We start from the raw sequence: 26,156 nt of genomic DNA, 5'->3' as shown, positions 1-26,156 counted from the left end.
ATGACATGTGTAGTGTCATTGCTGTGCTGCAAAAATAAGGTAATTAATGTGTGAGGAAGCTGGGTACCATGGAGGGAGAAGAGCAGAAGCTCTCATAAGTGTTACCCTTGTATAGAGTAGAGCACAATAAAGAGAATAAGCAAGGCCTGAGACAGCATGTGGAATGAACAGGGGAAAAGGCAGCACTGTAATTGTACAGCAGGGCATGGGCCCTCTGGAAAAAGAGTATGTGGTTATTCAGTTAAAGGCAGGAGAAGAGCTTCTATATAGAGCTCATCAGGGTGTGAGACAGCAGCATTCATACTAAAAGCACATCCTCTTCCCCCACTTCTTGCCCAAAATCACACAGTAAAAATGCTAAGGTTACAAGTTCTCCAAATATAAGAAATACACCTCCAACTGCTGCTGTCCCACACCCTGATGAGCTTCTGCAGGTGAGCACCCACCACACTACCATGTTTAAAAGTCCTGTTGATCTGCACTTTCTTATTTGAGTGTGTAGGTCACGGCAGTGCCTGTTCCCTTGCTTTCTGTTGTACTCGTTATCTCTTAGTGAAGAGGGTACCTAACACATGTTCCAGCTCCAGCCCTGTAGTCGCATCTCCTTTCTGCTCACCAGATACGCTAATACCTTAAGCACATCACCTTTGATAACTCCAACACTATGTATGTGCTGCATATCAATTAATCTCGTCAGAGACTCACAGTGAAGGAAAACAGATAAATTGTATAAGGGTTCCTACTGTGCTCAAGCTCAGTATTACTGTGTTCGAGCACAGTAAACTTGCAGATCTAAGGAAAACAATGATTATTGCCTTGTTCTCATGGCTCAGATTTTTTTTAATTGTTGGTGGGTTGAGATCAGAATTAAGTATATGGGCTTTAAAGCACACATCTTCTCTCCTAAACAGCAAAATTGACGGTCCTTTGGTTAAATTAACCACCTATGATAGCTTGAGCTTTCTGTAGATCTCAAATCCTCTCCAAAGCTCGAGATTAATATTTTATAAATTCTCATGTCAATTAGGTCAAATACTAACCTAATTATTCGCCTGTTTAAAGATTTCCAAACTCTTTTTCTGCGGATATATCTAATGATTTGGTTTCATTAAGCTGTAGCTGTCCTGTTTTCCTGGTGTGATGTTGTCCCTGTCTTCAGCAGCACTGCCTGACAGCATGTGGCTGTCCCACCGAGTCCTTCAGGTGGGAAGGGACCCCAGGAGGTCTCTACTCCAACCTGCTGCTCATCACAGGGCCAGCTCTGAGGTCAGATCAGGCTGCTCAGGGCTTTACTTGGTCAGTCTTTAGATGCCCCCAAGGATGGAGACTGCACAACCTCTCCGGAGAGTCTGCTACACTGCTCGGCTCTCATCACAGGGAGCAGGTCTCTCCTTATGTCGCATCTGAACCTCTCTTGTTTCCAGTAATGTCCATTGCCTCTTGTCCTCCCACCACTGTGAAGAGCCTCCTTTCTCGGTAGCACTGGTGGGCAGCTGCTAGGTCCCCTGAAGCCGTTTTCTCTCCAGGCTGTTCAGCATCAGCCCTGTTCCCTCAGTCTCACTTCGCAGAGCACGTCCTCCAGCCCCCGACTGTCTGGGTCATCTCCGGTAGGATGAAGGAGATACCTCCTGCGCTCCCAAGACAGCTGGCTACAAGACCTAGAAACACTCTGACTTTCCTTTAAGATGATTCCTGCGTGCTGCCAAGCTGTGGCAGAGCACGAGGTCCCTGCAGTACGCTGAGGCGTGTGGTGATAGAGCAGCGTCCTCACGTCCCCTGGGTAAGAGCTCATAAATCGCACCCACTGCTTGGGGTTGTCACCCTTCCTGCAAAACTGAAATCCAAGAGCCTGTGAAGTTGTTGGCAGTTAACTAGTTGGCAATTAATGTCAAGAGCAGCAGGTAAGAGTGGCTCTTGGTGTGGGGAGGGAGAAAGCGGTGCTGTGGTGCTTGGCTGGGGTCCGTGAGGAGATCTGCTTGATGAGGTAAAGGTCGAAATGCCCATTTGGAGCAGGGGTAGCCTGCTAGTCCTGTACCAGACGGGGTGCCTGGGGGCCCACCGCTGGATGGGGTGGGATTTTCCCGCCGCCTGTGCCGCTCTGTGCCACGTTAGGAACATTCTCCAGCAGAAATTTAACGACCCCCTCGGGCACTCGCTGGAGCACCGCGTACCTCCCCCTCCGCGCGGGTCTCGCACGGGTGCGCAGGGGTGTCCGCGCTGCCCGGCGCCGCAGCCACGGGAGGTGCCTTTGGGCGGCAGACACCCGCGGCTCCTAGGGCCGCCCCGCCCGCCCGCCCGGCGCCATTTTGCTGCGAGGCGGAGGGGTCTCTGCCTCCAGCCCCTCTGTCCTGCGGCCGCCGGGCGGGCGCCGCGCGCCCCGGCCACGCCCACACCCCGCCCCTCCCGCCCGGCAGGAGGCGGGGCTACGGGTTGGCCACGCCCTCGGGGCGGGGGGGGGGGGGGGGCGGGGCGGCGCGCGCGCGCGCCCGCCGGGGTTACCGCGGCTGCGCCCCGCCCGCTCGCCGCTGCTGCCGCTGCCGCCGCCATGGACAGCGACGAGGAGACGCTGGAGGAGACCGTGGAAGGTACCTGCCCCGGCGCGGCCAGGGGGGAACCGCCGGCAGCGGCGGGCGCGGGGGGAGGCGGCCCCGCGGGCGCCGGGCGGTGCCGGGGCTAAAGTGGGGGGGGCGCGGGCCGGTGGCGGCCCGAGAGGGGCGCCCGGGGCGGGCGGCAGCGCATGACATCAGCGGGCTTATGCAACGGCCGCGCTGCCGCCGCCGCGCACGTGGCGGTGTGTGACCGGCCGGGGGGGGGGGGAGAGGGCAGCGCCGTGTCGCGGGGCCGGGCGGGCGGCTGGGTGAGTCCGGTCCCGGCCCCGTGCTGTCGGCGTACCCCGGCCACCGCCCGCAGCTGGGCGCTCCGTCCGCTGCGGCGCCGGCCCCTGAACCTGCTGCTGACGTTTGCTCTGCTCGTAACGTTAAAAAAAAAAAAAAAAATTAAAAAAAAAAAAAAATCGTGCTTTGCCGTTGCTGCTGTGCCCCCCGTGCAGGCGGTGGCACTCGGCCGGTGCCTTTGCTCGGCGCGCCCTTGTACTTGGGGCGGCCGCCGCCTCTCCGCTGGGTCGGTGCTGCCCGGTACCGGCCCCTGCGCTGCCGTGCAGGCTGCAGGGCGCGCACCCGCGGCAGCCGCGTCCTTTAGCGCGGTGGCAGGGCTTGCGAGGGAGGAATCCTTCCTCCCGGAGCTCAGCTAGCTCCGTCAGCGCCGACTGGTGTAGCCGGCATACCTGTCCCCGGTAAATACTCTGGGAGCCGGGGGGGTGAGGGGGGCTGCCGCTGTCGGAGGCCGCAGTTACCTTCGTGCAAGTGGAAAAGGGGCAAGAAAAGGGCAGCTGGAGGGGGTAACCGTGTCCATGGGCAGCAGAGCTGGAGCCGAGCCGCCTGTGTTGGAGCGGGCAGGCCCATCTCACGGGCAACATACACCCCGTTTTGCGCTAGCCTCTCGTGAGCGGAGAACTAACCCTTTTTAAGAGTTTTAAACCCGAGGCACGCGCCTCTGGGAGGCTTTACCGATGGGAGACCTTGGCACGCAGCGATGCAACTCAGCAACACGCCATCATCCCGTGAGGCGGCCGGGTTGGCCTCGTGTGGCTCTCGAACAAAGCGTGCTGGCTGGGCGGGAGAGCGCCTGCTCCCCGAAGGTCCCTCGCAGGGCAACAGTCCTGGCCCGAAAGAGCAATCCTGGATTTTCAGCTGTCGGGATTAAGCACACAAAGTAAGGAGCTGATTGTGAGGAGATGCCGGTAATTCCGCATCGTTCGATGGTGGACTGTTTGTATCTTGTGGCAGGAGGATTAGGCCTCAAAGCACGTTTCTCCGAAGAAGACATTGAGCACGGCAGCTTAGTCTTAAGAACAGATGCGAGTTAAGCAGCTGCTGCTAGGATCTGGATATATTGCTTAGGTATGTGGTAACAGAGCCAAAGAGGAGCTTTGTGGTGTAAAACATGCTTGTGAGGGGCGTGAGATTCTTCAAACCAAAGGTGCTTCCTAACAGATGGGTCTCTTCCCCTCCCTCTCTTCCCCACTCCCCAAATCTCTGAATTACAGTTGTGTCTTGGGCAGAGAGTCGTAGTCTTGATCCTCGTATCACAGGTAAAGCGTTCTGCCATATCGTGGATCTGCTTACTGTTTCTGTGGGCTAAGGAAATGACTTTTTAAAGCATATGTTCTTCAGCAGTGTGTATGAAACTATGTGTTTTTCTGAGTGACACAGAAGCGGGGTGCTGTTTGGGGGAGAGTAGGCTGGCTGGGTGGTTTTGCACTTACCCGAAGGAAGTTAGAAATATGACAGAAATGATCACTTTTTTTTTTTTTTTTGTAAGGGGGGTGTTGGTTTATTGTTGTTATTCCTAAAACATCCATCTGGCATCTTTGTAGCCAGAATCTTTTATTGATGATGCACACTGTATGTCTTCTGTTAAGTAATACTAATACAGACAGTAAAGGGCTTTTATCTTTGGTTTGTGTACATCAGTGTTTTTGGTAAGTGGCCCCATCATGCTGCATTGTGAACTAGCCCCCTGTTTTTCTTGAAAAGTCCATGGCCTGAGCTTAAGAGGAGATCTTGAGAGACCCTTAAAGAAGTAACAAAAGTGAGGTTTTTGCAATAATTTAAAAATATGTTTAGACATTTTGGCTTTGTTTTCGCAAATGGAGGAGAGAGGCAAGAAAGGGAAGTGGAACACTCTGCTTTGCTCACATGAAAATAATGAGGATTTTTTCCACTGACTTCATCTGAAACAAAATTAGAGCCTAAGGCTTCAGCCATATAGGAAAAGTTGCATCTATGTAATTAAACTTGAAATTGCTTTTTTTCCCCTATTGACTAAGAGAGACTGAATGTCTCTTGTTTTGTTGGGGTGAGGGAATTTTTTTTTTCATGAGGGGAAAATCTCTAGCATATTAGAAGAACTGGATTCTTTGTACTGCAGCTGAGATTAAGACTCTGTATAGAGGCCATCAGATGAAAGCTGACCATTTAAATCTCTGGGATAGTCTGTATCCTACCGTGTAAAAGTCCTGACATGCGTGCTGTGTATAAGCATGGCAGCTTTTGTGTCGGGCTTTGCATTCCAGCAAAATCTTGACAAAACTGAATAGTCACAGAGAACAAAGTTGCAAGTTTGTTGGTTTGGTTTTTTTTTAGTAGTATAATATATCAATACTGTCAGTATATCTTCTTTAATCCAACTGTTTTATAAAAGTTTTGCTCCTACAGTGAGGGAAAAACTGGAAGTCTATTGTTTAGGGTTTGTTAACTTGTACCAGTATAACCTTCCCATATTGATAAAACTGAAGCCTTTAATTAAACCCCTAAATGTTGACATAGTTGTTTTTGTGTTCTAAAAGGGGTGTCTGCAATCAGAAATTTCACTGACCTTTTAGTTAAATTGACATAAGTGCTAAGACTTTTCCCTTCTACAAAAAGGGAATGGATGGGAGGGAAAAAAGCCTTTCTTCTGTTTGAAGAGCAGCATGCTGCCCTTTTTGTTTTAAAGGGTTCCTCTTCAAAGTTATTAAAAGCCTTTAGGGATGTAACCTTTTTTCCCCCCCTACTTTTGCTCTTTTTACTCTGTTACTTCTCTCAGCTTGGACAGTAAGCAGTGTCTGATTGGTTTTATTAACTTTTTAAACTTTTAACTGTTTTCAGTCTATCTTGGATTGGGAACTTGGTTTAAGAGCTCAGTGATGTTTTGTGAGGTGGCTGAACTGGAAGCGTGGTAGGTTGCTACCCCCAAGAGGGGCAGGTCGGCTCCCAGCCACCCAGCTCTGCGGTGGCAATGGGGTGCGGGGTCAGCCTCCTGAACCAGCAACAAAATGACAAAGGGAGGAATTTTCTGCCGGCTTAGTGACTTGCACTACTTGCAGACGGTGCTAGGCAGGTGCCAGAGCAGGTGCGAGAGAAACTTTGGGGAGTATGTGTGGGAAGGAGAGAATTTGGACTCTTGGATGAGTTCAGCTATCTCATATTTTCACCTGTAAACCTTCTTTCTGGGTGTATTTCCCTACTTTAATGTAACAAGTGCAGGGGATGGGTAATAAATCTGCACAGCCTTACTTGGTTATTTTAAGGAACATTTGCTTAGCTCTTTTTTTCCCTTCCTCTATCTTTTCATCTTTTTTTTCTTTCCTTTTAAATGAAATTTTACTTTGAGATAGACAAAAATGTGGATATATATCCTGACAGAGTATCCTGTGCTATATAGCGTTCTTCTGTCAATCAATCTGGTATTAAAAGGCTGTGGTGGGTTATGCGCCTCATAGGAGAGGACTTCTTAACCAGATGCTGCCCCACATCCTTACTATGCCCTGCCTGTGGTGTCCCTGGGGGGCTGTGGAGCATCCCAAGGAACCAGTAGTTTAAAACAGTGATGTGAGAAGAACAACATGGACATGCATGTGCCCTCTAGGTACCTTGTCCCCGCAGAACCCTGTGGACCTGTTGCCATCAGGACACGAATAAATGGACTTCTGAAGCCACATAGGTGGTTGGCTTTTTCCACCCCTGTCTTCATAGCTTGCTTTCTCTCTGAGTGTAGGACTCAAGGTTTGGTTACACTGAAGTGCCTCTTGTTGCCTGCATCAGCCTGGGCTGTGATGGCTCCCTGTCACCTTGGAGTTGTTTCTGCCTTTCCATGTATGTGTTGAAGCTTTTAAGTTTGGGTGCAAATTTGTTCAGGGAAGAGATTGACCCAAAGCCTGTAGAAGTGGATGCATGAGCTGTCTCTCATCTCTAATAGACTTTGTATGCCTCGCCAAGAGACGCAGGGGATCAGAGATCAGTTTTTATTTAGCAATGTGAAAGAATGTGAATATATGCTAGCTTTTATTTAGGCGTCCATTTTCATGCAAAATTTATAGCTGATAAAATGTCATGATGGGAGCTTGTTACACTCGTGCCTGGTGTATGCTGTGCGGAAAGCAGCCCTGCTGAGCTTCAGCATCTTCATTCTGCAGTCAGAGCAATGTTCTGCTAACGCAGTGCTAAGGACTCCCAAGTTCACACAGGTAAACTAGACAATAACAGTTGTTTAAAACACTCTTCTTCCATTTTGTTTTGGCTTTGAAAAGGCAGATAGAGATGCAGTAGGAGCCTTATTAAGCTTTAACTTAATCAGAGTTGGCCAGCTGCATTCTGTAAAATACAGATAGGGATCCAAGTGTGTCATCCCTCTGCTTTCCCCATGGGCAACAGCTGTAATGGGGAAAGCTGATATGGCTAGGAAAGGGAACGGGATTGGGGCATGTAATGTGAACACATCAGAAAGGCACTGGAGATTTCAAATATTTAAAATATGAAATAGCAAATTGACTGACATGTTGCAAGGGCATAGTATTATAGATATTATATGCTTTTATTTCTTTAAATCCCTGTGGATACAGCTACAAGGTGGCACACCCACATTGTTGTAAGACATGTATTTATAAAAAGAAAAAACCAAACATTTTCTTACTCAGTAGATTGAAGTCTGAATCTATTCTGTTCTCATCAGGAAATACCTATTTTAGATAAAGAATTATTACATTTTTGAAGACGTATATTAACACAAGTTAGAATAGTATGAACCTTGTTTCTTTTAGAAACATATCTTTTTGCTTATTCTTCTCTCTCTGTTTCTTTTATCCTCACCCTTTTTGTTTTTGAGGTGAAGTGTGTTACACAAGTACAGACTTCAGTTGTACTGAATCTCTGATCACTGTTCCTAACAGAAATGTTTTGATGCGGATTATTGTTTTGTACTAGGGAGCTACTGCATTTCAAGCATCTACATAATCAGAACAGGTTTGCAGTTTTATATAATGTTTAATGTGTTCTTTTGCTCTCTGTCTGGTTTTTATTTCAGGACATCTAGATGATGATGGGTTGCCACATGGATTCTGTACAGTCACCTATTCATCAACAGACAGATTTGAGGGAAACTTTGTGCATGGAGAAAAGAATGGCCGTGGCAAGTTCTTCTTTTTTGATGGAAGGTAGACACTGACTCTTCGATTTTTTTTTTTTTATTTTTATTTTTTTTTTCCCTCCTATATTCTGCCTTCTGCTTGCAGTGATACAAAACTAATCTATATTGATTGTATGCTGCTGAGTTTCTGGGTAAGCTTTCTCATTAAACACTGTAGCTAGAAAGTTTTCTCTACTGCTGCTGTAGCCATGGGGTTGGGGGCTTTGTATGTAATGTGATGCCTGAAGTTGTTTCCTGGTGGGAGAATGCAGCGGCCTGAGCTCTTACAGTGCTGTAAAGTTACAAACTAATTAGAGACCGTAAGAACTGGGAGGTGGTCAGAGCTATTGGAAGCCATGCTGACATTGACTTGGACCGCAAAGTTGAAGTCTGTAACTGTAGGTAGAATTCTTTGTTTGTCTTATAGCCCTTTACAGAGACTGCAGCTGGACTGGGAGCTCCCTGTGCCAGACCTCACGCACAGACATAGGACCTTGACGGAGAGGCTTACCCTCTGCTTGGTCTTGGAAATAGTTTAGTGGTTAAAGGACTGAGTTAAATAAAGGTTTGTTCCCAACTCTACCTAATCCTCTTCAAGTGGCTTGTGGCCGGATTTATTTCAGATTAACATCCACTCTCTTCACTGGGAATTGTGGCAGTGAAGTTGGGCTAGACATTGCCCATGCATGTGTTTTCTTCTCAGGTCTTCATTATGAACACCTTGTACATCTTCCCCCAACTGCAGCATTTCTCTCTGCAGTTGCTCAGAACTTCCTCCAAAGGAGCAGCAGATGTATAAAATGACAGGATTCTTCACGGTTTTGCAGCTGTCGGTGGCACTATGAATAGCAGCTGTTAAACTGACAGTCGTGCCGGGTCTACTCTCCTCCTGCTCAGCGAACTTCTGAGCAGGAGCGGAGGTATTGTGCTGTCTCAGTGAGTCAGCTCCTATCTGTACTTGCCTTTGCAGTTGCTTCATACTAGGGATTGAGGGGTTTTTTCATGAGGAAGATAATATATTTATTCAGTTATGCAGAAACTGATCAGGCCTCTGAGCTTGGATGAAGAAAAATCCCCACTGTTGTTGGTAATGGGCTTATTAAATCTTTTATGAGTAACTGAAAATCAGTACTGCCCAGCAGCTGACCTCTCTAAAATAGCCTTTTTTTTTAAGTTGGCAGACAGCATCTCTATGGACACATGTACATAACGCTTCTGTGCTTGTTGATGATCTCAGCAGAGCAGTTGCTGATTGTACAGTCAGAGAAACTGACCCACTATTTTGTTTTGTAGGGCTGCTCCTCCAAGTAATCCAGGGTACAGGCAGTGCTCTGTGGGAAAACTCAGGCTGCTGCTGAGCCTTTTCTGTACTGCTTCAGTGTTGCCAACTCTTTTTTTTTTTTTAATGTTCATAACCCTTAAAAAAATGGAATAGTTGGCTACTGTATGACTTCAGGAACTAGCAGAATGTAAATATATAAAAACAATCTGTAATGTGGTTTTGGAAAACAGTATATTTTTACAAACTGCCCTAAGCTTATTTTAAATTAGCTAAAGCAGCCTTAACTGAGCAGTGACTAGTTACTAAAGATGTTGCAATTTACCTAGCTACGTTCAGCTAGCAAGAATAAGTTGCTCTCTGAAAGTGGATGGTTCACGTGTTGTGATGTGTTGCAGGAAGAATGACCTGGCATAAAACAGGACGTGCTGTTTCCATTAACTGTGCCATGGGCAAGGTTGAATGCTTACGAAGAAGAGAAATGAATCCCCAAAATTTCTCAAAGCACCTCTCCCCTTGCGGTATTGGGTGCTTCAGTGCAGTAAGTTAGCTGGTTTCAGCATTCCTGGATCTGTTTCCCTCACAGGCTGCTGGTAAAGACTGACAGCTGAACCACTGTAGGTCTGTTGTTCAGGAGTAGTTGGGTCCTGTCAGACATGACTGGCAGCATTGTAAGCGTTCTCATTTTTTGAGTGCTGGGAAATAGGATGGGCTGCCTGGCTGCCTTGTTTGTCTGCTGAAAACTTTTCCCTTTACTGGAATAGCAGTCCCCTTCCTGTTGATTATTTAAGGGAGTGGAAACCTGGAATGAAATACCAGTTGTTTTTTCCTCCCCCTTCAAAAATGCAACAAAACCCAACATATTCTTTCAGAGAGAGAAGTTTCACCTCTGGCATACTCCCTGTTTTGGATTGTGTACTCGAGCTTTCATTGGTGCTAAGGCTTGCTGGAGTGCACTTTACAAAAACACTTTGCGCAATAACTGGGAGCATGAGAGCCGTGTTTGGCACAGAGCTGCAGCTGCCGTTCTCCCTTAACTGGAAACCCTTGTAAACTGACATCTCCCAGAACACAGCAGAAACTGTATTATTTTTTAAGAAAAAGTTTTCAGTGTTCCCGTATAGAGGGAAAGAGGGGAGATCAGGGAGTGAGGGATGAATGGATCAGGGTCTATCGATGTAACTTATTACCTGGAAGACTATTGCACTAAGTATTTCCCCCCAGTTCTTATCACTGATTTATTTTTTAGGTAGTGGCTATCCTAGATCCCCTCCAGGCCTGGTGGATAATGGAAAGACAGTACATCTGATAAATCTTGATTTTAGGAAGACTTTACATTATCACAAATATGATAATCTGAGAAGCAAACTGGAGAAATATAGGCTAGTCAGGGTTTGTATTAACAAGATTTTGTTTATGCAAGACACAGAAGCTATTTATTCTTCCCTGTGCTGGTCAGGTCTTAGTTGCAAGTATTGTGTCTGGCTGCAGACACTGTACTTTGAGAGCCTAAAAAGAGAGAAGGGGGGAACAGGGTGGAAATAACTCAAACTGTGGAAAGTATAACAGTTTTAGAGAACCTGACTTTATAGGCAAGGTTGAAGGACACGGAATTCTTTCTTTAGGTATCTTTTTTTTTTTATTTCCTTAGACGGTATGAGACTAGAAAGAGATGGATCTTTTGGACATTGTTTGGAGCTTAATCCAATGAAAGAAAATGTAGAGATTCAAGCTACAGTAAAAGAAAAGATATTTTTTCCAGTGCTGAAGCACTGTTGTAATTTAGCAACTTGTTAACTTACAACTAACATCATTAAAGGTAACAAGAAGGGGTTTTGGTCTGTTTGATTACATAAACTGGGGGTGGCTGCTTCTTTTAAAGAGTAATCCTACATGTGGACTCTGTGTGTGTTGTCAGCTACAATGAAATTCAAATGTGGTGATCTATGATAAACTAGAGGAGAAAGTGGTGTCATTTATAGTCAAGTAAGTGCACAGATTTCTGGTTGTTTCCTCATCTGCTTTGCTCCTTCCCTCTGCTGTGGTGCCGTCGCTGTCTGTGCAGCTCTGTAGCAACCTGGATCAACAAATTAATCCAACTGAAAAGTAAAACAGCTTTCTTGCCCCTTCCTGCTCTGCATCTGGTTTGCATCGAGGCTTTTGTAGTGTATTTTCCCATGGATACCTCAGCCCGTTTGCCAAAGTTACGTAAAAACAGAGATTGAAGCTCTAGAAACCAGAAAGTTAATTCTGAGAAAACATTCCTTCTGCAGCTCTTGAAAATCTGTGTTGTAAAGTTTTGTAAAACATGTAGAGTCATGTGCTCCCAGATGCTGTTTGGGCTTACACCTTAGATGTCTGCCTCAGAAAAAGAATTATGCAGTGAAGTGTACTGCAGCTGGCTGTTAGCTAAATATGCTGGGGTAAAAGCCAAACAGTTTGTATTGCCTTATGCTAGTTCTAACCTGAGAAAGAAATAACTGAGTAGATCCTCTTTTACAGTTATGCTTTCATTTTTTGTAGCTTCTCTCAACAGCCTTTTTTAAAGAAAGGGAGCAAAGCAGATTGCAAGATATTATTGTGTCCCTTCTAAAGGGTTTGCAAGACAAAACCGAAGTGAAATGTCTCTTTGTTCAGGTGCAGCACTAGTTCTGTTTGACAGGCTGTGTTCCAGTTTAATAGAAATACGTGAAAAATGACAGTGCCTTTAGCAAATCCAGTACAGATTGCTGCTAAGTGTATCGCTAGGGAGCTAACACCGGACTGGTAGCAGGTTGCAGTTTGTGCCCTGTTGGCAGCCCACCTGTGTGGCAGTTCAATTTCATCTCACCGGAGAGATGTCAGTAAAGATCCAAGCGTAGGAGGTAGAAAATCCTAATGTAAGTGTAGCCTGCTTGAGCACTAATTTCTTCTTTGACCACGAGCGTCCATTCACTGCTGTAGTTTGCTACCCCAGCCTATAAAAAAAGCCCAGCAATGCCATTTAGATAAATGATGCTGTGTCCATGCAGCGCACCCTGGTGAAAGGACAGCGTAAGTTGTTTTCTGTCTTGGGAGGTCTGTAGAAACAAGTTTCTGTGTTTCATCTTGGCTTTCTGGAGAAGTCAGGTTTACCTTCCCGCTCCCCTTCCCCCCTGTCCCCCTCAAATTTGGTTGAAACTAGCCAACACATGGTAGTTTCAGACATGGGGGGGATAGCGATGCCTGTCAGGGGACGGAGGAGGGAGCCCCAGCAGCAGCTGCTGAGCCTTTCAGCATACCTTTCGGTCTGCCCGTGCATCGCTCAGCCCCGCAACAGCCTGGGCTCTCGGAGAGAGGCCACCGAGAAAACAAAGAAAAGCTGTCATTGTTGCAGTGGTGGTGTGCGTTTCGGGGAGGGTGGTAAGGTACCCAGCAATAGCAAACCGGCTGTCAGCAGTTACCTTCTCCTTGGACCTGACTTTCTTGAAGGTCTCCCCTCAGCCTCTCTGCACCAGTAATATGTAGAAGAGCGAGCAGAGGAGCAGAGTTGTGCTGTGCCTCGTGTCGAGGCTTTGGGTTCGCCTCTTGGAGAGGTGAACAGTCTTCCACTGCTGTTTTCTTTCTCTCTTTCTCAGCACCCTGGAAGGGTACTATGTTGATGATGCCCTTCAAGGCCAGGGAATCTACACTTACGAGGATGGAGTTGTCCTTCATGGCACATATGTGGATGGAGAGCTGAATGGACCAGCCCAGGAGTATGACAGTGATGGGCGGCTGATATTCAAAGGGCAGTATAAAGACAACATTCGACATGGAGTTTGTTGGATTTATTACCCGGTAAGCCTGACCACCTGCTCTCTTCATTGCAGTATAGTACCATTATGTATTTTCTCCCCAACTGAAATATCCACCATGACCCAGCTATCCAAAAGTCAACACACAAAAATCTGGGTGGAAGATTGCACATTCTGATTTTGGATAATCCAGCATACAGTTAAACCATTTCAGTGCTGAGTGTTTGCCCAGTAGACAGGATTCAGTAAGGCTGTGAGACGCCCCCTCTATTTTGATCTTCCAGGGAACCCAGCCCCTTGGAAGTGCATTTATGCATACCCTCTTGGGAAGGCTGGGCTGGTGATTTTGCCACTTTGCAGTGCTGACTGCAGGTGAGGAGCATGGGAGCCGTGCAAGCTATTGCAACCTGCTGCCCTTATTAACTGGGAGGGGAGACTTTGTCCATTTCTGCAGGGTATGTTGTGAATTCTGGCTTTGCCCAAAAAATGGAATGTAACTGTGGGAGAGCTGTGCCTCTGACTGGAGTGTGAACAAGTGCTTTGCTCATGAAGCAAGCCAGAATTTTATCTTTCTGATTCTTGGTAAACACTCAGATACTCCTCTGAAAAACTCTGGAGAAATCTTTGATGTGCTTTTATAACCATACTAGCTAGGGCAATAGTGGTTGTACTGGTTTTTAGGGTTTTTTTAATGTAAACTTTTAAGATTTTAATTCCTGTTCAGTCTTACACAGCACTCCAATGTTGAACCTTTCAATCTTTACCTTGTGTTGAGGAGGGGGAGACATCTGCATGTAATTAAGCTGCTGGTCAAAACCCGATCTATTTCTGTGCTGCATATTGCACATACTTTAGTTGCATTTCAAATGCTCACTGTTGGCTGTTCATTTTATTTACTGGTTTTCACTGTTGCCATTAAGTGTGTGTTAGAATCAACAAATGCTTGGTGTATGCTGCCAAACAGGTAGCAGTTTTTCAGTACTAGTGTATAAAATACACACAGCTGACCCTTCAGGTCATGTGCCTGCTGTTTCATCTTCCAGCTGTCGAAGTGCTGCTGTACCTTCTGGAAATGTGGGTATTTAGAGGTTGTTTATCATCTTGCCAGACTAAAGGAGGCAAGGTGTTTCAAAAAAACCTTTGTTACGGAAGCAGTTGTTTATGCATGGTTCTGTGCATGATGCTATGTGCACACAATTTTACCCAAACTTAGGTTCACTGTCCCTTACTACCGTATGTTTGAAGCTCTTTCATCCTTGGAGTTGAAGAAAATGGTGCCACCCTGAAATAGTCTGTTCACAGCAATCTTTATCTAAATGAGTCTGTTTCCACATCACACCTGCTGCTTTTGCTCCAGGGCATTATTTGCAGATGTTTCCTTGTCCTTTTTGAAATAAACACCCGTTAGACCTGTGCTAATCTATGCGTCTGGTTCTGCAATTCTGTAAATAGACCTAACTGGAGTTGCAGACAAATCACAGATGGCAAAGCCCAAGGCTAAAATATGTAAACCTTAGAGAGGAAAAGTGTTGCTGATGATGGCTTTCAGCAAACAGTTGTTCTCGAGTACCACCTGACACTGTGGGGGGATGCTGGGACAGAGAAACTCCAGTTGTCTAGCAAATCTTTTTTTTTTCAATAGGCTCAAGTCTTTTGATGTACCATGAATTAGCAGTGAGCAAGGCAGCATTTTAATTTTTTTCTTCCTCCAGCACAGAAAACTCAGACGAAGTTTGTGTGTGGCTTTGGGCCTTGGTTCACAGACTGTTCACGTAAAAATTTTGCCAATTGAAACTCAGTATTTGTGTCACATGGAAGGGAAAGACCTTGGGTTTTGCCTGTTTCTTTTATCAGTTTTATCCTGATTGGAATGACTTCATCCAGCTTCTTCATGTGTCTGTTTCTCACTAATTTTCATGATCTCACATCTGAACTTACTGTTGCTTAGATTGCTTCTTTAAAAAGTTGGGGAAAATCTTTTTCATTTACTGAAGATAGTAAAGTATAACTAAATGCTCTGCCTTTTCTTTCTTGTCTGCACTTTCAGGATGGAGGCAGCCTTGTGGGAGAAGTGAATGAAGAAGGGGAGATGACTGGAGAGAAAATAGCCTATGTGTACCCTGATGGAAAGACTGCATATTCTGGAAGGTTCATAGATGGAGAAATGATAGAAGCAAAACTGGCAACTCTGACATCTGTAGAGGATGGGAAACCTCAGTTTGAAGTAGTGCCAGGCAGTAAGTTCAGCTAACACAGAAATTTGTATTCTTCCTACCAGCTCTTTGCTGCAAGCAGCTTGGTTTCTATAATGTTCCCCATTAGAGACTCCAGAGGCTGGCTGTGATAATAAGTCTGTTAGTGAGAAGCCCTTTTTCTAAATTGTAAAGTTGGACAGAAAGGCATGTGGAGCAATTCCTTTGCTCTGGGAACAAATGGGAAGTGACCCAGGCGGTGGTGCTGCTGAACCGTGTTTCATAACCCTCTCTTGCACGCTCCTGGGTGCAGTCCTGCTGGTCACACACACCATTGCCGTATGTGCCAGAATGGAAACCTGCTTAACCATGTTAATGCTGGCACAGTTACAGGTTTTGTTTTGTTAGTAAAATAACTAGAAGTGGAGAGGGAGGCCGTGGTTTGGTTGTAGCTGTCAGTTGGGTTTGTGCAAGCGAATGTTAGCACCGTGAATATTCTGGCATCTGCGTTACAGGGCTGAAAGGACACAGGGATTGGAATTAGTGAACTAGATTCAGTAGTTGTGTAACAGTCTGATTCACCAGCACCCTTCAGTCTGTCTAGTCCTGCTGACAGAAGGTGGCTATGAGATGGTTGGGGTCAGAGTGGTACCTTCAGCCCATGTAGCCAGTGCTCCTTCTCCAGGGCTGTGGTGCCTTGGGCCTGTAGTTCTGGAGCAGTTTTGTTGCTCTGAGGTGTATGTGGTGTTTTGGAGGTGAGTGGGTTAAAGCTGCGGGCAGGGCCATGAGTAATAAACAGTGACTATGCTAACACATTTACTGTTTTGCCAGCAAAGATTGTCTCACTCGATATGAAATAAGAACATAAAACTCAGTGAAAAGGCATTGAGAAGCAAATGCATGTGACTTTTTACTTTTAAAATCTCTCAGTTGTGATAGCAAATCAAAATGTAACGTAAAAGATAACTTCTGACAGGGTACAGTTGTGCTTTGTAAATAGGATTGAATTACACTCTGGAGGAAGCTGCCTTCAGCCAGAACAGATCTTGGAGACCAGGGACAATGGTCTTTTATCAAACTTCGTAATACTGTGTTTTGGGGTTTTTTTTCCTATCTTATTTCCACCTGCATTTTAACCTATCTCCTAGATAGTCCTCTGGCAGTTGATTGGAGAGGGATGTAAGGATATAATTAGGAGCTGTACCACTGAGTTGCTTATTAGTGGCAGGAAATAAATGACTGTAGCAAGTGTACTTTGTGATTACTGAACATTATCTTCAGGCTGAAGTATCTTCAGGATTTGGAGTAGAAAACATTTCATACATGCAATAGTCCCAAGATTTTTCTATAATTAATGTGTTACTGAATATATCCTTTTAGACTTTGCTTTACTTTTAAGTAGAGACTCTGGGAGGGTGAGTTTTGAAAGACTATCCAGTCCTCCTTTAAAAGCTGATAGTTTGAAAAACATACATATCACCTTTTTGTGATGATACTGCTACTCTAGTATCTTGAGGGGAAAAAATAATCAAGAAACAGTATCTCACTGAAAAACTTCTACCGGTGCAGTTCTATTAATACCTTTTTTTTTTTTTTGGAAGCATAACATTTATTTCGTGCAGTCATTAAAATTTAATTTTTGAATGTCTTGATTAAGTTACAGGTCGCATGCTTTCAGTACTGCCAATTAGTTTATTTCCTTTGCTGATTTCTGGTTTGGTTTTTTTTTAGGCCCAGCATACAGTTTTGACAAATCTACTTCATCCTGCATTTCCACAAATGCACTTCTTCCTGATCCTTATGAGTCAGAGAGGTAGGCTTTTTTTCTTCTCCCCTCTTTCAATATTGTCCATATTTCGTTGCTGTTACATATTTAGGGCCTAATTTTGCAAACCTTTTCTCATTTAAATTTTTTTTTAAAAAGACCATAAGGGTCTGTGAAATTACTGCACATCGGTCAGCATTTGACTTGATTGAATTTCTTTCTGATTCACATGATAAAAATTACACTCTAGTGGATAGAACACAGCGATACTTTTTAGGAGATTAAACTAGGATAATTTATCAGCATTTCAAAAACATGTTCAGTCAAGTCCTGGACTCCACTAACAGCGCACATCTACGACATTCTGAGCAGAAAAGTATGCTGTTCCCTGTTTTCTAGATGTGTAACTAGCTTCAGATTGCTGTGCACTGCATTTGATGTGTTTCACTTGATGGCTTGCGTTGTACAAAGTTTTCTCCCTCCCCCCGCCCCGCGATGTAGCAAAGTGTCAAGAGTAAATCATCAAGCCGGAGGGAAGTGAGATGCTGTTTGTGACAACCATGTAAAGTCAAAACGCGTTCCTCAGCAATTGTCTCATCAGATGCAGCCAGTGATACCCCTTCCATGGAAATTCCACAATTACACTTTTCACCTAGACTTTTAGGAGGCCTTGCTCTGTAGATACCTCCATTGTAGTCCTTTTCTCATACTCTGAAGAATCTAAGTGATTAGTAAAACGCTGGCATTAATTTGCATCAAGTGCTTGAAGATCTAGGACTTCACCTTGAAAACTCTTGCTCATCTGTGTACGTACACACCAGCGACCTCAGCTTAGTGGGGACCTCTGGGACTCTGATGTGTTATTGAGGGTGTTCCTGAGCTGAAGCCATCATTGAGGTGTAATAGTAGATTGACACTTTTAAAGAAAATAAATTTTAAACTAATAGATAAAGTCAGCCCTTACTTCCCACCAAACCTTCATTTTGCCAAAGTAGGGAGAACATAGGGAGGAGAGGAAGGAGAAGGAGTTGCATTTGGAGGTTTTGAATTATTACTATTAGTTTTATTATTATATTGAAGTATTAGTCTTTATGCCAGTAGTGTTGTGATAACACTTCTTGAAAATGAGAACTGTAGCCAATCATTAATTCCATGCTCTTTTCCTCTTGTAGGGTGTATGTTGATGTCTCTCTCATTTCCAGTGCTGGAGAAGGGTTATTTTCAAAAATAGCAGCAGAAGCCAGTACAGTTATGTCCTTTTACAACGGAGTGCGAATTACACACCAGGAGGTAAAGGAGAGAAAAAAGTCAGTCTGAATTTTCATTGCTCCTTCTGAAATCTTCTTCTAGTAGGATTTTACACCCACCCCATTCCCACCCTTAAGATTTAATATGATGGGGTTTAATTGAAAAAAAAAATGCATGTTCACCTATGTATATATAGAAAAAGTGGTGGTGGGTTGTGTTTTTTTTTAATGACTTATAGGAAAAGCTTAAGTTGCATATATTTGAATGTTTGCTTTCAAACTGCTGGCAAAGTTGATCCCTCCACGCACACACTGGATTTTTGCCTTGCAAACTAGGTAGACAGCAGAGACTGGGCCCTCAATGGAAATACAATATCCCTGGATGACGAAACAGTCATAGACGTGCCAGAGCCCTACAACCACGCTGCCAAGTACTGTGCCTCTCTGGGGCATAAGGCCAACCATTCTTTCACTCCTAACTGCATCTACGACCCGTAAGTAGAGTCCTGTGTTTCGGCGTGGAAGCTGCAGCCCAGCAGCCTGGGCTCACAGGGTATTTTGGGGCAGCTGGGTGAGGAGTGGCCAGCGGGGCTGGGAGTAAGGGGTCCAGGCACTGAAGGAGTTCCTGCTCACCTGGGTCAAGTTGGAAGCTGGCCAGTCTTGGGGTGCTTGATGATGCTTGGGACTTACACCATGGAGTGTCTCGAAGTTTGCAACTCTGTTAATTTTGTCATGAACTTTAGGAACTGCCTCTTGATTCTAAAATGTGTAAGCACAGCTCTCTAAATCCGAGCTTGGCTAGGACTACGCTGTATTTGCTGAACTGCAGATGCTTGATCAGCACCATCAAATGTGCTGGGATTTCTGAAACTCAGAAAATAAGCATCTTGCTGCTCTGCAGTTGCAGAGCACTAGGAGACTTTTGATGTATGCATATGCTCAAAGGTATAAATATTTTCATACAAGTGTAAAAATGAACAGACCTGTGGAGATATATATGTAGAAAATAGGGTTTTTTTATCAAATAAGCCTTTACTGTGGGACGCTGGGAGAAGATGTACAGAAGTATGTTGTGATTGTTTGGTAAGTAACCTGTGCTGAGGAAATGAAGATGAGCAGTTTTCCGTGCTCTCCTGTCTCTCATAATCTGTACTGTTTTCTTGTCGTGCAGATGCTTACCTCTGCAAGCCCAAGGCATGTGGCAGTGATTAACTTTGTTTTATTTACGACAAACAAGCAATGTTGCAGGACTGTTGAAAAACTTCAAATAATAGAGCTACACAAAGTTGCTTTAATATATCATTATTCTTGCCCTTATTACTTAAGCCTTTATAAAGTTAACTCAAAGCAATCTACTCATCTGATATCAGATTATTACTCTGAGCTGTGAGTGACTTCTGAAACTATAAAAGGGGCTAACAGAGTCTGTGAATTGACAGCTAAGCCTAGCAGAGGTGTTTTGTTCTTTGTCTAGGTTTGTTCATCCTCGGTTTGGGCCTATCAAGTGTATCCGAACCATCAGGGCTGTGGAGAAGGATGAAGAATTAACAGTGGCTTATGGATACGATCACAACCCCGTTGGGCAAAACGGGCCAGAAGCACCGGAGTGGTACCAGCTGGAACTGAAAGCTTTCCAGGCTGCCCAGCAAAAGTGAAATGGGAGCTCCTTCTCCATTCAGCAAACTGAAACAGAAACTTGGATCTATGCACTACCTTTATACTGAAAACTGGACAACCAGGGATTGTTCATGCTGTTGCATCATAACTTTGCATTCTGTGTTAAGAGATAAGTTTCTTGCATACTAACTAGGTTTGACTGTGTTACTCATAGCAGATTTAAAATTAGCTAGCGTTGCACCAGTCTTATCTGGAGAAATTATTTAATATTCTATACAAGATGTGATATTCTTTGGTAGCTTCTGCTTTTGCACCATATGCAAAGATGCCAAAAGACTAGACAGAAAACTAAAATGGGTATATCGTTCACTTTTAGTCGGCAGACTTAGTGTTGCTCTCTATCTGCCTAGGCATTATTGTGCAACTGCCTTTTGCATATATGCCACTTGTGATGATAACAGTAATATTTTGATATTCTCTAATAGTAGCATAATTTTGCCTTTTTAAACCTTTGATCTGAATCTTGCAATAGAGCAGTTTATTTATTAGCGTATAGGAGGCTGGGTTTTAACTCCCCTTTCCTCTTGTCTGAACGTTGTTCTTTCTATAAATCCTCTTTTGCAGGAGAAAATCCTTTCTAACTAGTGGAAAGGCTTGTGTGTGTATGTGAGAGTGCTGTGTGTTGGTCTCTGTGGCTCTCTAAATAGTATAGCAACATGTCCAAACCTAATATTTATCTAGCCTTTACGGCTGGCTTATTTTATTTAATTTATGATTATGACACGCAAATGAAGCTGTTCTTTGCATGAAGATTTTCTGAAAGGAGAAAACGGATTTGCTTTTTGAAGGACTTTCAGAAGTACATGTTCTGGAAGGCAAGCACATTACTTGCATTAGTGTCCATGAGTTGGCTTGTGTATTTCACCTGTTAAAGCGGCCAGTTCTCAAGGCAAAAATTCTAGCAATGAGATGCTTGCATCTCACGTGAATTCTCTTAAAGGAGGTGTATGTATTTGAGGGCAGGCTGTAGTACTTGGTTAAGGAGAGCTGTATCTTTTGTGTGTGTTCAGTTGACAAAGAATATAGCCTTGTAGCTGTCTTTTAGTAGTACTGGTTTAAGACACAGTAAATTAATATAGTATGAGAAATCAAAATAAGATTAAAAAAAAAAGATATGAAAAGATTGTTTTTGAAAGACAAACAATGAATGTAAAAACATCACCCACTGCTCATATTTAGAAACAGCAGTCAATCCATAGCTTTGTTGCAGCCAACAGTGGGGGCCTGTGAATATTCTTCTGCAGGGCTGTGTTCTGGGGTTTTTCAGGGGTAGGGAAATTGTTGTGCATTTTTTCAGATACTGTACTGGTCTTGCCTAATGCTGTGCAAGAGAGAAATATTGTGTCATCTCGGTCTGGATATTGGAGCCCTTCTGGGACTCTGATGCTCTCTTTTGGGTTTAGCAGCTTAGGAAAAACTCAAATGCATTTGCAACACTTTCTTTAAATGTTTGTAGTTTTAAAAAGTTTGTATATATGTAACATAAATGATTTGGAAATCAGACCTACCTTTCTATTGCAACACATTTTAGTTGGTTGCTTGAATGGTTGGAGGTGTCTGGCTGTCTGGGGAGCTGGACATGGAGAATGTGTTGGGTTGGTACCTGCAAGTGGAAGGATGAGGTTGCTGTTTTGTGCAGTCTGAGAATCCTTGCTCTGGTACCTGTACAAAGTTAGGAATTACTAATAAGAACCTCTCTAACTTGGGGCTCTGTTTAGTCCCTGTGACTGATCACAAACCTTTTCCAGCACCTCACCATTTAAGCTTGCACAAAAGCTATTCTGTGCATGTGCTGGGGCAGGGGGGGCGAGTAGGCTCAGGGCTTTTTGACACTTCCAGCAGTGATCTGAATGTGAGCTTTGACACCACCCATCTCCTCATGCTGGAGACTCAGGCCACGGCTCCACTTCTCATCCAAGGCAGGTGGCTGGCAGAGGTGACAGCTCAGGGACTCAGCTGAGCATGCAGAGACAGAACTGAGCCTCGCAGGTGAGGGGGAGTTGTCGAAGGCCAGTTGGCAGCACAGCTTCAGCAAATGAACCTCAAAAAGATACGCATGTCTTGATCTTTCCCTACCTGCCCACAGGTCATTATTTTAGATCGTTGCTGTTTCAGCTGTTTGCAGAAAAGCGTGCCTCTCTGGTAGGAAGCTGTTGTGTGCATCTTGTGGATTATCCCACCAGGACCATGAAGTCTGCAAAGTTGAGGCTTGTGTTTAAGTGCAGGGAAGAGGAGAGGGAAGATACCGTGACTGAACCCTGCTGTGAAGGGATGGTAACTCCTTCCACAGTCTTGATAACCTGCTTCGGACTGCTGGCCTCTTTGTGCCCACTAGAGAATCATGCTTAAAATGTTCTGATCTCTAGAGCTCCTCTGGCTTCATTCCTGATCAGTCCCTGATACCTCTGCTATCTCCTCTTCGTGTGGAGTTGCTTGTGTTTTAATAGATTTGTCAGTCTTCATATTGCCTGATTTTTGAGATAAATACAAGATAGGTGCTCTTTGCACATCAGGTTTGAAGGTTGCATCCTAAAATAGGGAAATTCTAGAGAAAAAGGCACTTGAGGTATCCTCTGTGTGTTCTCAAAAGCCGTTTTTGGTGACAGTCAAACAGATTTTCTTGCTCTTGCGTACGCTTGTAGCCTGGTAGTATGCTACTGCTGTGGCTATTGTCTTTGTTAGCTCTACTGTCCTTTTTCTCTCTGCTCTGTTAAAATCTAATGGTCCTCCTATAGATCCCTTCTTCAGTGACCAACCTTCTATAAAAGTTGTGATTATAAAGCTGCTTTGGCTTGATTCAGGACCAAGCCTCTTAATTCTTCTTTGTTTTTTTTCTCTTTGTAGTCTGTTAGAGTGGCGATGGTTGGGATGGTTTTTACCACCAGATAGCGAAAGGGCTCAGGGCTCAGTGTGTCCTTCAGAGGTTTTTGAGAGGTGTGCGTTGGCAACCACAGGTTCAAACACAGGTTAGTTACAGAACTCCAAATAATGCCTTAACTTGGTCAACGTATTGCAGCTCAGCTTCTGGGACTCACTAGATAGCAAGACCAGCTTAGCAGAACTATTTAGCAGTAGTAACACGAGATCCACACCAAAACCTGGTTTTAATTTGGAGCAGAGGGAGCAGTGATTTTTGCAAAGCAATCCATTTGAGTCTGTTGAATGTAGCTGACTCTTGGTGAATATGCAATAAGTAAAGAAGCTCCACTTCTCTGAGTGTGGCCAAAGACCTGTCGTGTCAGCGCAGAAACTGGAAGGAGAGCCGATGCCCGTCAGCTGAGCCTGGGTGAGCAGCTGGCTCTCAGTACCTGTTGTGACTAAAGAATGGCGTAAGAGAACCTGGAATTGCTGCTTTTTTCAGGCACGGATCAGTTCCCAATGTCTGCCTTTGGTCTGCAGTGCTGCACGTGGCTCCTGTGTGATGGGAGGGTTGTTACCTGAGCTCTTTATGAGAAGGAGTCTACATCAGCCTGTATTAGAGGCTGCTGATCATCTCTCATAAAAAAAAAAAAAAAAAAATCTTAAATGGATCTTCTGCTGCAGCAGCACTGTTTTGTCACCAAGAATACAGAGCTTAGTTTTCTGGAGAAGTGGTTATCTTGGAGACAAGAGAGCAAGAGAGCATGAGAAGTTACAACTGAGAGCTACCTGCTGCTGGGTCACTCCTCTGGATAAGAGGGAGAAGGGCTTAGGCGGGGGGGGGGGTGTCTCAAGTTGAGTCTTGTGCTATAATATTACTTTTTGGGATCTACTACAATACCTGATTTTTCCGTCACGAATCTGAAAAGGCTTTTTTTCCCTTTTTTTTGGTAGTAATTAAAAAACCCCTTCGCCTACATAAATACATGTAAGTCTTAACTGTTGAAAAAGTCTAAGGAAATATGTGGACAGGGCTTCTCAGTGATCTGAGTGAGAGCTGTGACAGCCTTTTGACTTTTTCCACAGTTGCAACAATACCCACTATGATGGCCCATGCTTTTGCCCAGGTGCAGCTCCTGGGCGACTCATGCAGGTTTCGAGACCTTGGGGAGGAAGGTTGCTCAGCCTGGCGAGGCAGCGTGTTTCGGGAGCAACCAGGTAGCCTTCTCCTTAGCTCAGCCTTTTTCAGATGCGGAGCTTTCAGCGTTGCTCACAGTTTGACAGTGGCTGCGGTTTCTTTCCCGGGGCTGTTGCAGCACGTTGCTGGCATGGAAGCGAGAGCACCATCAGGGATTTCTCACCCTCTGCCAGGCACTGGAGGAGCAGAGTAGCCAATGTATCCCGCGTGGTATGAGAAACTGAGAAGTGGTGGAAATCGCCACTTTTCTGTTTCCTTCCCAGTTGGCTGCCCTCGTCCTTCAGTCGAAACTGGTGCTCACCACTTCGGTCACGCCAGGAACTGTACAGTGTCGCTTCTGTCCCAGAGACCTCTGTGATTTCTATCCTTTCACTCGATTTGATAGTCTTTTTGGAAAATGCTGCCGTTGCGATGAGGTAACAAGTTGTACAGAGCCGGTTATCTGCTGCTTTGGTTTCCTCTGGCACAGCGGAATTGCTGGAGCTGTGGGTGCCTGAGGAATTCACCTCCAAGCACTTAAAAAAACCCAATTGCTTTGAAAACAACATTGCTGAAGTGTCTCCTTATATGCTGGGGTGCTGCATTAGACGCCTCTTCCTCACTTACGCCACGCTGTTGCATGCTGAGAACATTTGGGCGAGGAGCGCAGGCGTGGGAGCAGCTTTACCCGTGGGTGTAAGTGGGCTTCGTGCTCACCTGCGCCCCGGGGACAACTTGTTCCTTTTGCTTTGTGTACTGGAAACACGAGAACTATATTTTTGGACAAAGCATTTCTAAGCAGTCTTATAAGGGATTTTTTTTAAATAAATAAAAAAAGGTGCAAGATTGAGTGCATGTTTACTTGCCCCAGATCAAAGGTTTTGAACACTAAGGTCACTATCTGTTGAATGGACCCTCCTCTTGGCGCTCTTCTGTCTTCAGGCAATTGAAGCTCCTGCCCTTTCTCTACCAGTTTTACTGTAACTACTGTTATTTCTTTTCCAGGAGAAATATATATACAAAAATTCTAAGCAATTAAATGTTCAAGCCATAAAATCATGAGTGTGGGAAGACCCTCTTCACAAGTTTTAACATATTTGTATGTAAAATGATGTTTGTATGAAATATTTTCATGGTAGAATGAATATTTAAAAAAAAAAGTTCCAGTAAGATCTAAACCAAATTTAAAAGGACGTCTTTTTGTAAGGTGCAAGTGTAATTGATTACCAATAAGTAGATTTTTTTTTTTTTAAGGGGAGATGCAACAAATGATCTTTACAATTACAAATGGTCGTTTCTGCTATTTGGGAAAGTATTTATGCAGCATTACACACAGCTGTCATAAATAATTGCAATAGCAAGGCCAGTCACATCTTCAGGACATACCTCTCAGCTTGTCCCTCTGTGATACTGTACAAATGGACCCATCCCTCCTTTCTGCAGATTTCCTCCTAGAAAACTTTTCCTACTGTAACTGTACTGAGTTTAACTCTTGAGCTAAGATCCAGGCTAAAATTGTGTATTACTTAACAGTTTCTGCTGGGCCTTCTGCTATTTTAATACTCTTCAGCCCATAATTACTGGGTGTCTCTGTTCCGAAGAACTAAGTGCTAAAGAATAATCCTTGGGGTAAGCTTATACGTGTGTTAACAGTTAACCCCGGAGTATTTAACTTGTATACAGTACTTGATAGGTGTTTTATGACATTTGTACTCGAACTATGAGCCTTACTGAACATCTGTAGGTTTATTCATGACTTTTAAAAAATGGATAACTCTAAGAAAGATGTTTACATGAATGATGATTGCCCTTCCTTTGATGTTATGAATGAGGTTTTTATAGTGTGTTTGGGTGTATGTGCAAGGAAGTAAGAAAAATGTTTCTGGGGAAAAATAGACTTGACAAACATTTGTAATAAGTGAATTTTAAAGATTGCTTTAATTGCGCTATGAAGGCAATGCAGATATTAAAATATTCCACAGAACCGTCGTCTCTCCTTGTTATTTGTGTGTCGTGGTTCTGGGCATCCTCTGCTCTCTCCCCCTTGCGGTTGCTTTGCAGTCAGGGCTGTGGCTGCTGCCCGGGAGCAGGATTTGGCACACAGTTCTAGTGCTTCTAGGCCACATCGTATTAACAGTGAATGAACAGCAGAACACTCCTGACACCGCTGCCTTGGTTTTTTTCAGGCACCTCTGCTGCTT

At 44.5% G+C, this 26,156-nt stretch overlaps 1 protein-coding gene across 3 annotated transcripts; it reads left to right on the top strand.

Moving 5' to 3' along the window:
- The first annotated feature begins 2,477 nt into the window (after positions 1-2,477).
- Positions 2,478-25,939, top strand: SETD7 (SET domain containing 7, histone lysine methyltransferase). Of its 3 annotated transcripts, none has more exons than XM_074823692.1 (9): positions 2,518-2,585; positions 4,106-4,150; positions 7,903-8,032; positions 12,880-13,081; positions 15,086-15,275; positions 16,962-17,043; positions 18,168-18,285; positions 18,579-18,736; positions 19,695-19,801. In XM_074823692.1, exons 1-9 carry the CDS (start codon positions 2,546-2,548, stop codon positions 19,714-19,716), a joined length of 987 nt encoding a protein of 328 aa, XP_074679793.1. In that variant the 5' UTR covers positions 2,518-2,545; the 3' UTR covers positions 19,717-19,801. The 3 variants fall into 3 exon arrangements, with proteins under 3 accessions (XP_074679792.1, XP_074679793.1, XP_074679791.1); XM_074823690.1 differs by having other exon boundaries at positions 2,521-2,585; positions 19,717-25,939; XM_074823691.1 differs by lacking the exon at positions 4,106-4,150 and having other exon boundaries at positions 2,478-2,585; positions 19,717-25,939.
- The last annotated feature ends 217 nt before the right edge of the window (positions 25,940-26,156 follow it).

This window comes from Strix aluco, chromosome 4 (genome assembly GCF_031877795.1).
Source record: "Strix aluco isolate bStrAlu1 chromosome 4, bStrAlu1.hap1, whole genome shotgun sequence".
NCBI lineage: Eukaryota > Metazoa > Chordata > Aves > Strigiformes > Strigidae > Strix > Strix aluco.
The sequence above is the reverse complement of the archived record's forward strand: the minus strand, read 5'-3'. Positions and strand labels throughout refer to the sequence as shown.